Source organism: Lepidochelys kempii, chromosome 1 (genome assembly GCF_965140265.1).
Source record: "Lepidochelys kempii isolate rLepKem1 chromosome 1, rLepKem1.hap2, whole genome shotgun sequence".
Taxonomy (NCBI): Eukaryota; Metazoa; Chordata; order Testudines; family Cheloniidae; genus Lepidochelys; species Lepidochelys kempii.
The window spans coordinates 9,218,082-9,230,871 of NC_133256.1; the positions used below are offsets into that span (position 1 = coordinate 9,218,082).

At 47.8% G+C, this 12,790-nt stretch overlaps 1 protein-coding gene across 1 annotated transcript in view; it reads right to left on the minus strand.

The window, feature by feature from the left end:
• Positions 1 to 12,790, minus strand: part of LOC140905622 (disintegrin and metalloproteinase domain-containing protein 20-like) — a 67,973-nt gene that overhangs the window by 11,924 nt on the left and 43,259 nt on the right. Inside the window, exon 5 of the mRNA XM_073329129.1 lies at positions 11,278 to 11,349. Within this exon, the coding sequence (XP_073185230.1) occupies positions 11,278 to 11,349 (72 nt within the window). The remainder of the gene's footprint in view (positions 1 to 11,277; positions 11,350 to 12,790) is intronic.

Sequence of the window (12,790 nt, forward strand, 5' to 3'; positions counted from 1 at the left end):
CATTGGCCATTATCTTTGAAAACTCGTGGTGAACGGGGGAAGTCCCAAATGACTGGAAAAAGGCTAATGTAGTGCCAATCTTTAAAAAAGGGAAGAAGGAGGATCCTGGGAACTACAGGCCAGTCAGCCTCACCTCAGTCCCCGGAAAAATCATGGAGCAGGTCCACAAAGAATCAATCCTGAAGCACTTACATGAGAGGAAAGTGATCAGGAACAGTCAGCATGGATTCACCAAGGGAAGGTCATGCCTGACTAATCTAATCGCCTTCTATGATGAGATTACTGGTTCAAAGGATGAAGGGAAAGCAGTGGATGTATTGTTTCTTGACTTTAGCAAAGCTTTTGACACGGTCTCCCACAGTATTCTTGTCAGCAAGTTAAAGAAGTATGGGCTGGATGAATGCACTATAAGGTGGGTAGAAAGTTGGCTAGATTGTCGGGCTCAACAGGTAGCTATCAATGGCTCCATGTCTAGTTGGCAGCCGGTGTCAAGTGGAGTGCCGCAGGGGTCGGTCCTGGGGCCGGTTTTGTTCAATATCTTCATAAATGATCTGGAGGATGGTGTGGATTGCCCTCTCAGCAAATTTGCGGATGATATTAAACTGGGAGAAGTGGTAGATACGCTGGAGGGCAGGGATAGGATACAGAGGGACCTAGACAAATTGGAAGATTGGGCCAAAAGAAATCTGATGAGGTTCAATAAGGATAAGTGCAGCATCCTGCACTTAGGACGGAAGAACCCAATGCACAGCTACAGACTAGGGACCAAATGGCTAGGCAGCAGTTCTGCGGAAAAGGACCTAGGGGTGACAGTGGACGAGAAGCTGGATATGAGTCAGCAGTGTGCCCTTGTTGCCAAGAAGGCCAATGGCATTTTGGGATGTATAAGTAGGGGCATAGCGAGCAGATCGAGGGACGTGATTGTTCCCCTCTATTCGACATTGGTGAGGCCTCATCTGGAGTACTGTGTCCAGTTTTGGGCCCCACACTACAAGAAGGATGTGGATAAATTGGAGAGAGTCCAGCGAAGGGCAACAAAAATGATTAGGGGTCTGGAACACATGACTTATGAGGAGAGGCTGAGGGAACTGGGATTGTTTAGTCTGCAGAAGAGAAGAATGAGGGGGGATTTGATAGCTGCTTTCAACTGCCTGAGAGGTGGTTCCAGAGAGGATGGTTCTAGACTATTCTCAGTGGTAGAAGAGGACAGGACAAGGAGTATTGGTCTCAATTTGCAGTGGGGGAGGTTTAGGTTGGATATTAGGAAAAACTTTTTCACTAGGAGGGTGGTGAAACACTGGAATGCGTTACCTAGGGAGGTGGTAGAATCTCCTTCCCTAGAAGTTTTTAAGGTCAGGCTTGACAAAGCCCTGGCTGGGATGATTTAATTGGGGACTGGTCCTGCTTTGAGCAGGGGGTTGGACTAGATGACCTCCTGAGGTCCCTTCCAACCCTGATATTCTATGATTCTAAGTTATGAAGGTTGAAAAAGCCAAAAGACTGGCTTAAAATGGCTGCCTGCAAGCTGAATTCTGTTGCCTGGCCCTGCGTGAGTGATCTCTCACACGAAACCGGCATACCCTGCGACCTTTTGTAATGAAAGCACATGTGCTATGTAATGTTAACAGCAAGGTTTACTGTGAAAGAGTGTACCCACTGTTCTATAAAATGTGTCCCTTTAACAACCACTCTCCCTTTTTTTCCTCCACCAGCTGCATATGTTTCTCCTTCCCAGAGCCTAGTGAAAATTAGAAGGCGAAAAAAACGCACTCATGATTAAATGTTCTCTGACCTCTTGCTGTCCTCCCACACTGACAGAGCACAGCAAAATACGTGGAGGCAGACAATCTCAGAGTGCAGGAAAACACATTATGACCACGAGGAGAGGTGGCGGGCTGAAGATGGTAGATGGCATCAGCTTGCTGAAAGAAGGCAGGAGTCAATGCTCAGGCTGCTGGAGGATCAAACTCATATGCTCCAGAGTATGGGTGAGCTGCAGTAAAGGCAGCAGGAGCACAGACCACCACTACAGCCCCTGTGTAACCAACCACCCTCCTCCCCAAGTTCCATAGCCTCCTCCCTCAGACGCCCAAGAACGTGGTCGGGGGGGCCTCCGGCCACCCAGCCACTCCATCCCAGAGGATTGCCCAAGCAACCGAAGGCTGGCATTCAATAAGTTTTAAAGTGCTGTGTGGCCTTGTCCTTCCCTCCTCCACCACCCCACCCGGTGCTTCCCTCCTCCACCACCCCTCCCGGGCTACCTTGGCAGTTATCCCCCTACTTGTGTGATGAATATATAAAGAATGCATGAATGTGAAGCAACAATGACTTTATTGCCCCTGCAAGCAGTGATCAAATGGGGGAGGGGAGGGTGCTTAGCTTACAGGAAAGTAGAGTGAACCCGGGGTGGGGTGGGTTCCATCAAGGAGAAACAAACAGAACTTTCACATCATAGCCTGGCCAGTCATGAAACTGGTTTTCAAAGCTTCTCTGATGTGCACCGCGCCCTCCTGTACTCTTCTAACTGCCCTGGTGTCTGGCTGCGCATAATCAGCAGCCAGGCAATTTACCTCAACCTCCCACCCCACCATAAACATCTCCACCTTACTCTCACAGATCGTGTAGAGCCCACAGCAAGCAGTAATAACAATGGGAATATTGGTTTCGCTGAGGTCTAACCGAGTCAGCAAACTGCGCCAGCGCACTTTTAAATGCCCAAATGCACATTCTACCACCATTCTGCACTTGCTCAGCCTGTAGTTGAACAGCTCCTGACTACTGTCCAGGCTGCCTGTGTATGGCTTCATAAGCCATGGCATTAAGGGTTAGGCTGGGTCCCCAAGGACAACTATAGGCATTTCAACATCCCCAATGGTTATTTTCTGGTCCGGAAAGTAAGTCCCTTCCTGCAGCTGTTGAAACAGACCAGAGTTCCTGAAGATGTGAGTGTCATGTACCTTTCCTGGCCATCCCATGTTGATGTTGGTGAAACGTCCCTTGTGATCCACCAGTGCTTGCAGCACCATTGGAAAGTACCCCTTTCAGTTTATGTACTTGCTGCCTTGGGGCTCCAGTGCCAAGATAGGGATATAGGTTCTGTCTATGGTCCCACCACAGTTAGGGAATCCCATTGCAGCAAAGCCATCTACTATGACCTGCACATTTCCGAGGGTCACTACGCTTGATATCAGCAGATCTTTGATTGCATTGGCTACTTGCATCACAGCAGCCCCCACAGTAGATTTGCCCATTCCAAATTGATTCCCGACTGACCGGTAGCTGTTTGGTGTTGCAAGCTTCCACAGGGCTATCGCCACTCACTTCTCAACTGTGAGGGCTGCTCTCATCTTGGTATTCTTGTGCTTCAGGGCAGGGGAAAGCAAGTCACAAAGTTCCATGAAAGTGCCCTTATACATGCGAAAGTTTCGCAGCCACTGGGAATCGTCTCAGACCTGCAAAACTATGTGGTCCCACCACTCTGTGCTTGTTTCCCAGGCCCAGAATCGGCGTTCCATGCCCTGAACTTGTCCAATTGACACCATGATGTGCAAATTGCAGAGGCCCGTACTTTGTGAGACGTCTATGTCCATGTCCTCATCACTCTCGTCACCGCACTGCAGTCACCGCCTCCTCGGCTGGTTTCGCTTTTCTTGCAGGTTATGGTTCTGCATATCCTGCTGGATAATGCGCGCAGTGTTTATAGTGCTCATAATTGCCGCAGTGATCTGAGTGGGCTCCATGTTCCCAGTGCTATGGCGTCTGCACTGAAAAAAGGCACAAAGCGATTGTCTGCCGTTGCTCTGATGGAGGGAGGGGCGACTGACAACATGGCTTACAGGGTTGGCTTTCAGGGAATTAAAATCAACAAAGGGGGTGGCTTTGCATCAAGGAGAAAAAGAATGGCCCCCTCAAGGATAGAACTCAAAACCCTGGGTTTAGCAGGCCATTGATTTCACAGAGGGAGGGAGGAGAAAATGAATACAAAACAAATCTGGTCTATTTCTTGTTTTGATCCACTTCATCTATCTTTATACATCTTGCTGGCAGCAGACGGTGCAGTATGACTGCCGGCAGGACTGAATCGCCATGAGACAAAACTTAAAAGGGAAATGACCTGGCTGAGTCACTCCCATGTTTGCCCAGGCACCCCTGACCGACCTCACTGAGGTTGGCTAAAAGAGCACCCTGGAGTACGGAGACGATGGCTACCAGTCATACTGCACTGTCTGCTGCCAAAGGCAATGAGCTGCTGGTGTGTAGCAATGCAGTACCATGTCTGCCAGCACCCAGGAGACATATGGTGATGGTGAGCTGAGCGGGCTCAATCCTTGCCGTGGTATGGCATCTGCATGGGTAACCCAGGAAGAAAGTTGCGAAACGATTGTCTGCCGTTGCTTTCACGGAGGGAGGGAGGGAAGGAGGAGCCTGACTATATTTACCCAGAACCACCCGCAACAATGTTTTTGCCCCATCAGGCATTGGGATTTCTACTCAGAATTCAAATGGGCGGTGGAAACTGTGGGATAGCTACCCACAGTGCAACGCTCCGGAAGTTGATGGTTGTCTCGGTAATGTGGATGCACTCTGCCGACTAAATGCCGATTAAATGCACTTAGAGCATTTGTGTGGGGACACACACAATTGACTGTATGAAAATGCTTTCTACAAAACCGACTTCTATAAATTTGACCTAATTTCATAGAGTAGACATAGCCTTAGAGAGAGCAGAACTGATGACACTTCCTGTTCTGTCTGGTGGCGAACAGGTCTGGTCAGGGTGCTAAGGTGATCTGCCTGCGTGTTTTGGACGCCAGGGAGATGCAAAGCTTCCAGGTGGATCGCGTACTGGATGCAAAGGTCACACAGGCAGAGTGCTTCCTGACAGAGAGCCGGCAAACGCACACACCCCTTGCCTGTTGACATAGAGCATCGAGGCCATGTTGTCCATCAACAACTGCACTACTCGACTGGACAACTGTGGCAGGAAGACACCACAGGCTAGGCGGATGACTCTGAGCTCCCTGACGTTTATATGTAATGCCAGCTCCTCTAGAGACCATGGGCCCTGGGTCTGCAGCATACTGAGATGTGCTCCCCAACTGAGGTCAGAGGCATCCAACAACAGGGAGACTGTGGGCCATGGACTCTTGAACGGCACTCCTTCCAGCACCAACCTTGTGTCGGTCCATCACTGCAGAGAGGTAAGTACCTTCGGTAGGATTGTGATGATCTTGTCCAGGTAATCCATGGACAGGGAATAGACTGTCGCTAGCCACAACTGAAGGGGTCGCAGTCTGAGCCTCGCATGGCGGATGACGTAAGTGCACGCTGCCATGTGACCTGATCGTCCAAGGCAGACCCGGACCGTGGTGAGTGGATGTATGGAGACGCTGGCAATGAGATCTGACATTGTCTGGAATCTGTTCTGCAGCAGAAATGCCCTGTCTTGCATAGAGTTGAGTACCGCTCCAATAAATTCTATCCTTTGGACTGGGATTAATGTTCATTTTTGCCCGTTTATCAACAGGCCTAGGGTGTGGCACATGGCTTGCAGCACTGTGACACTGTGCTGGACCTGGGTCCTGGAGTGGCCCTTGATGAGGCAGTCATTGAGGTACAGGTAAATCTGGATACCCCGACGTCTGAGGTAAGCCACTAACACCAACCTGCACTTGGTAAACAGGCTCAGGGCTGTTGCTAGGCCGGAAGGGAGCACTGCAAACTGTTAGTGGGTGGTTCCCACCATGAGGCGCAGGAAACATCTGTGTCCGTGGAATATCGATACATGGAAATAAGCATCCTTCAAATCGAGGGTGGTGTACCAGTCTCCCAGATCCAGGGAAGGGATGATGGAGGCCAGGGAGACATGCTTGTTGAAGTCTTGCAGGTCTTAGACCCCCCCCCCTTTGTTTTTGGGATTAAAAATTACAGAAGTAAAACCCCTTGCCCCTGAAATTTAGGGCGACTTCCTCCACAGCTCCCACCTGCAGAAGGCCCTGCACCTCCTGAGCAAGCAGTCTCTCATGAGAGGGGTCCCCAAAGAGGGAAGGGGAGAGGGAGTTAGAGGTAGGGTATTCGTAACTCTTAGCAGGCACAGAGTATTTACGTTCTGCCCACTTGTACATGGGGGACAGTGACAAAGGCGTCTGCCACAAAGTCTTCATAATTTTTGCCACTCCCTTGTGCACCGGCAATGCCACCCTGGCAGAGGCTGCCAAACTTAGCACATTGAAGAGGGAGTCTGAGGGTTTCACCAACACCTCAAAAAGAAAAGGAATACTTGTGGCACCTTAGAGACTAACCAATTTATTTGAGCATGAGCTTTCGTGAGCTACAGCTCACTTCATCGGATGCAATAGCTCATGAAAGCTCATGCTCAAATAAATTGGTTAGTCTCTAAGGTGCCACAAGTACTTCTTTTCTTTTTGCGAATACAGACTAACACGGCTGTTACTCTGAAACCAACACCTCAGTTTCAAGCCCCAGGTTTGAGGCGACACTCTTTAAAAGCTCTTGATGAGCCCTGGCTTCATCCTTCAGGACTGGGTGAGAGGGTCCCGTAATCACCTCATCAGGTGAGGATAAAGAGGAGGCGGGTACCGGCAGGTCTGCCACCTCTGTCGCCTCCTCCATGGGCACCTCTGCTGCGGCCGGGTGACCCATCCCAATGTGTAGAAAGAATAGTAACTATGGCAGGCAACCAGCTTGGCTTAACACTGAAATCCTTGCTGATCTTAAACACAAAAAAGAAGCTTACAAGAAGTGGAAGATTGGACAAATGACCAGGGAAGAGTATAAAAATATTCCTTGGGCATGCAGGAGTGAAATCAGGAAGGCCAAATAACACCTGGAGGTGCAGCTAGCAAGGGATGTTAAGAGTAACAAAAAGGGTTTCTTCAGGTATGTTAGCAACAAGAAGAAAGTCAAGGAAAGTGTGGCCCCCTTACTGAATGAGGGAGGTAACCTAGTGACAGAGGATGGGGAAAAAGCTAATGTACTCAATGCTTTTTTTGCCTCTGTCTTTAGAAACAAGGTCAGCTCCCAGCCTGCTGCACTGGGCAGCACTGCATTAGGAGGAGGTGACCAGCCCTCTGTGAAGAAAGAAGTGGTTCAGGACTATTTAGAAAAGCTGGATGAGCACAAGTCCATGGGGCCGGATGCGCTGCATCCGAGAGAGCTAAAGGAGTTGGTGGATGTGATTGAAGAGCCATGGCCATTATCTTTGAAAACTCATGACGATCTGGGGAGGTCCCGGAGGGCTGGAAAAAGGCTAATATAGTGCCCATCTTTAAAAAAGGGAAGAAGGAGGATCCTGGGAACTACAGGCCAGTCAGCCTCACCTCAGTCCCTTGAAAAATCATGGAGCAGGTCCTCAAGGAATCAATTCTGAAGCACTTAGAGGAAAGTGATCAGGAACAGTCAGCATAGATTCACCAAGGGCAAGTCATGCCTGACTAATTTAATTGCCTTCTATGATGAGATAACTGGCTTTGTGGATGAGGGGAAAGCAGTGGACGTATTGTTCCTTGATTTTAGCAGAGCTTTTGACACTGTCTCCCACAGTATTCTTGCCAGCAGGTTAAAGAAGTATGGGCTGGACAAATGGACGATAAGGTGGATAGAAACTTGGCTAGATTGTCGGGCTCAACAGGTAGCTATCAATGGCTCCATGTCTAGTTGGCAGCTGGTATAAAACCGAGTGCCCCAAGGGTCAGTCCTGGGGCTGGTTTTGTTCAATATCTTCATTAAATGATCTGGAGGATGGTGTGGATTGCACCCTCAGCAAGTTTGCAGATGACACTAAACTGGGAGGAAAGGTTATACGCTGGAGGGTAGGGATAGGATACAGAGGGACCTAGACAAATTAGAGGATTGGGCCAAAAGAAATCTGATGAGGTTCAACAAGGACAAGTGCAGAGTCCTGCACTTAGGACGGAAGAATCCCATGCACCGCTACAGACTAGGGACCAAATGGCTAGGCAGCAGTTCTGCAGAAAAGGACCTAGGGGTTACAGTGGATGAGAAGCTGGATATGAGTCAACAGTGTGCCCTTGTTTCCAAGAAGGCCAATGGCATTTTGGGATGTATAAGAAGGAGCATTGCCAGCAGATGGAAGGACATGATCGTTCCCCTCTATTCGACATTGGTGAGGCCTCATCTGGAGTACTGTGTCCAGTTTTGGGCCCCACACTACAAGAAGGATGTGGAAAAATTGGAAAACATCCAACAAAAATGATTAGGGGACTGGAACACATGAGTTATGAGGAGAGGCTGAGGGAACTGGGATTGTTTAGTCTGCGGAAGAGAAGAATAAGGGGGGATTTGATAGTAGCCTTCAACTACCTGAAGGGGGGGTTCCAAAGAGGATGGATCTAAACTGTTCTCAGTGGTAGCATATGACAGAACAAGGAGTAATGGTCTCAAGTTGCAGTGGGGGAGGTTTAGGTTTGATATTAGGAAAAACTTTTTCACTAGGAGGGTGGTGAAGCACTGGAATGGGTTCCCTAGGGAGGTGGTGGAATCTCTTTTTTCAGAGGTTTTTAAGGTCAGGCTTGACAAAGCCCTGGCTGGGATGATTTAGTTGTGGATTGGTCCTGCTTTGAGCAGGGGGTTGGACTAGATGACCTCCTGAGGTCCCTTCCAATGCTGATATTCTATGATTCTATGACTCTGATGAGTGGACTGACCCATAACTGGGGCGTGGTGGTTCTGTGCAGGCGAGCACTGGGGGGACATTCCCTCTGGTGAGGAGCAGTGCCACACTGATGGGGACCGTTGGAAGGGTCCCAAGCAGGTTTTCCCCTGGAACGGGAAACTTCTGTGGCCAGCATGGGTGACACTGGTAGGGACAGAATGTCCTTTGAGACCTGAAAGGCCTCCGGTGTGGACGACACTGCCAGATGCCAAATGCTCTGCTGCTTCCTGGGGTGGTGGGCAAGTCCTGGAGTGGGCTAGTTCACTTAGCAGGAGCTGGGGACCCACCTCCATCCAGAGGTGAAGAGCTGCCCCTCACAGGTCTTTGCTCTCTTCTGGCCCTCTCCTGTCCTTACGGGACACAGGAGAATGTCCCCTCCTGGCCTTTCTTTGCTTTCTAGCTGGTACCAGGGAGGGGAATCAACGCCGGTCCAAAGTTGTCACCGGTGGCGTGCTCTGCACAGAGACCATGGGGCTAGGAGCACAGTCTGATCTGGATGGCTCTGGTGCCGGTGTAAGTGCCAACTCCATAATGTCCCATTCCTTTTTGGTCCAAGGTTTAAAGCTTTTACAAATACAATACTTGTTGCTAACATGGGTTTCCCCTAAGCACTTCAAACAAATACTGTGGGGGTCACTGACTGGCATAGGTTTTCTGCAAGTCACAGGGTTTGAAGCCCAAGGACCGGGGCATGCCGTGTCCCAAGGCTAAGTTCCAACAGGGACTACAAACTAACACTAAACTACACTAAGGGAATTAAAAACTCTCAACTTTTCAACAACTATATACAGCAAAGTTCACAATGAGCAGTTGAGGGGAGTAAGTTTGCCAAGGCAAGTAGACATTCCAGCACTGACAATGGCAGTAACAAGGAACTGAGAGTGGGTGGAGCTGGCAGTGTCCCTTATGCCTCGGCATACACACGCCATTCCAGAGGGTGCCAGAGCCGGTCCCCTACAGATACCACTGAGGGAAAAATTTCCAGCTCCGGTGCATATGGCAAGCACACACACCTACAATGGAATAGACATGAACAAGCACTCAAAGAAGAATGTTAAATAGCATAGGGACAAGAACTGATCCCTGCAGGACCCCACTATAAACACACCCACTCAATAATGATTTCCTGTTACAATTACATTTTAAGAACTACAAGGAGTCCGGTGGCACCTTAAAGACTAACAGATTTATTTGGGCATAAGCTTTCATGGGTAAAAATGCATCTGAAGAGGTGGTTTTTTTACCCACGAAAACTTATGCCCAAATAAATCTGTTAGTCTTTAAGGTGCCACCAGACCCTTCTTGTTTTTGTGGAAACAGACTAACACGGCTACACCCTGATATTTTGAGAACAAACCATTTAGCCAACTTTTAATCTTTTTAATGTGTGCCATGTTAAGTTTATATCATTCTAGTTTTTTAACTAAAATGTTGTGCAGTATCAAGACAAGTGCCTTAAATAAGTCTATTTCATGAACACTGTTACTTTATCAGCCCAACTTATCTCATGAAAAAAGAGAACAGCTTAGTTTAACAGAATCTATTCTCCATAAACCTATGTTAATTGGCATTAATTATATTACCCTCCTCTAACTCTTTATTAATCTAGTCCTGTATCAGTCAGTCCACTATGTTCCCTGGGATCGATGTCAGTCTGACAGGCCTATAATTAAAGATGAGATTTTCTCACAGATATTTTTAGTAAAAGTCACGGACAGGTCATGGGCAAAAAAGAAAAATTCACAGAAGCTGTGACCTGTCCGTGACTTTTACGAAAAATATCTGTAACAAAATGGAGATCTGTTGGTCTTCACACTGCCTGAAGTGGGGCAGCTGGGAGCTGGGGGGGTGCCCCTCCGCCTGGCCATGGCGGCGGCAGGGAGCTTGGGGGTTCTCCCACTGTCCCCAGAAACTGGGAGCTCTGGGGTTTCCCCTCGCGACTTGGAGTTCCGGGGGCCACCAGAGGTGGCAGGGGTACCTCGAAGGTCCTTGCCCCTGTAGGTGGCGGGGAACCCTGCACTCCCGGCCTCCACTGGCGGCAAGGAATGCTGCAGCTCCCAGCCTCTGCAGGTGTTGTGGGACCCTGCAGCTCCTGACCACCGAAGCGTGAAGTCATGGAGGTCACTGGAAGTCACAAATTTGTGACTTCTGTGACCTCCATCACTAAATCAAAGCCTTACCTATAATTAACTGGATCATCCCACTTACCCTTTATAGTATTGGCACAACATAAATTTCTTCCATTCTTCTGGAACTTCCCCAGTGTTCTCAGACTTATTGAAAATCAGCATCAGTGTTTCAGCAAATTCATCAGCCAGCTCTCTTAAAACTGTTTGACGCAAGTTATTTGGACCTGCTGATTTTACAATGCCCAACTTTCATCAACTAAAGGGCATATCTATATTTCTAACCAATGACTAAGGAGAATAATTCACATCCTAATCTATACATCAAACTTAAGTGTTTCATATATATATATATATATTTTACTGGGAGATTTAAGAGCAGAAGGATCATTACTAAAATAGTTTGTAAGTCTGACATTAATAATTAGAACAAAACACTATCATTTGAATACTTACCTTTGCTTTGTCTGCAACAAAATAACACTCTAAATATCTGGTAGATGTGTACAAAGTGTTTAGTTCACTTTTCTGGAAGTAAAGACACATAAAGCATGGTTATGTAGAGTAAATTGAGGCGTTTAAATGCATGTATAATCATACTCTCTCTCCTGTATTATGTCACTCTCCCAAGGGGAAAATCTTACAGTATTATAATTCTTTGACAGGATAACAAGCCTTTAGGATGGGGGAAGTGGTAGATGTTGTATAGCTTGACTTTAGTAAGGCTTTTGATACTGCTTCACATGGCCTTCTCTTAAACAAACTAGGGAAATGCAACCTAAATGGAGCTACTATAAGGTACTGCATAACTGGTGGGAAAACCATTTCCGGAGAGTAGTTATCAGTGATTCACAGTTTAGATAATGGCATAGAGAGTACACTTATAAAATCTGTGGACGATACCAAGCTGCAATGGGTTGCAAGTTCTTTCGAGGCTAGGATTAAAATTCAGAATGATCTGGAGAAATGGTCTGCAGGAAACAGCATGAAATTCAATAAGGACAAATGCAAAGTACTCCATTTAGGAAAGCACCATCAGTTGTACACATACAAAATGGGAAATAAGTGCCTAGAAAGGAATACTACAGAAGGGACCTGGAAGTTGTGACAGATCTCCAGGGTGCAGCCTGGGACCATGGGACCGCTGTGCTACCTAAACTCTCTCCAGCCTGGGCTGTCTCTCACAATGTCTTGCTAGTGATCAGCAGCAAACCCCTCCAGGTGCTGTTATCACTCAGCACAACCGCATGTGGAGCCCAACATCCAGCTAGATTGCATGAATACTCCCAGAGCCACTCATGAATCACACAGAGAAAGGCACCAGCCCAATTCCACCCCACAGCTCCCAGCACTGTACCTCAGGAATATACCGTCTTGCACTGCTCAAGATGAGCAACACAGATTTATTAATTGGTTCACTACTTCTTCCATGCAAAGTGGATATACACCAGCCTTTCCAAAACCTAAGCAGATTTCCCACACACTTCATACAAAGTCACTGGTAAAGATAAACACTAAAACAAATGTATTGACTACAAAAGATAGATTTTAAGTGATAAGCAAAAAGTCAGAGTTAGTTACCAAAATAATATAAAATCTAAGCATGCAGTCTAAACTCTCAACCCTATTAGACTGGGCAACATCTAGATTAAGCAGTTTTTCTCACCCCACTGGATATTTCAGTCCATAGTACACAGATTTCACCTTGAAATCTGGGTCAGTCCCCTCAGTTGGAGTCTTCGGAGTGTCCTTGTTGCTTTCAGCATAGGTAGGTGCAGGAGAAAGGCCAACCATGGACCCACTGTGTTCAGTTTTATACCCTCAGTCCATGTGCTTGGAAAACAGAAATCCAGGCATGTCTGGGTGGGCATTGCTGAGTCTCCAGGCAAAGTTGAGCAATTCCCCTGGTGTGGCCCCATGCAGGTGAGTCATTGCATTGTAGCTCCCCTGCTGGACAGTGGTTGTTGAT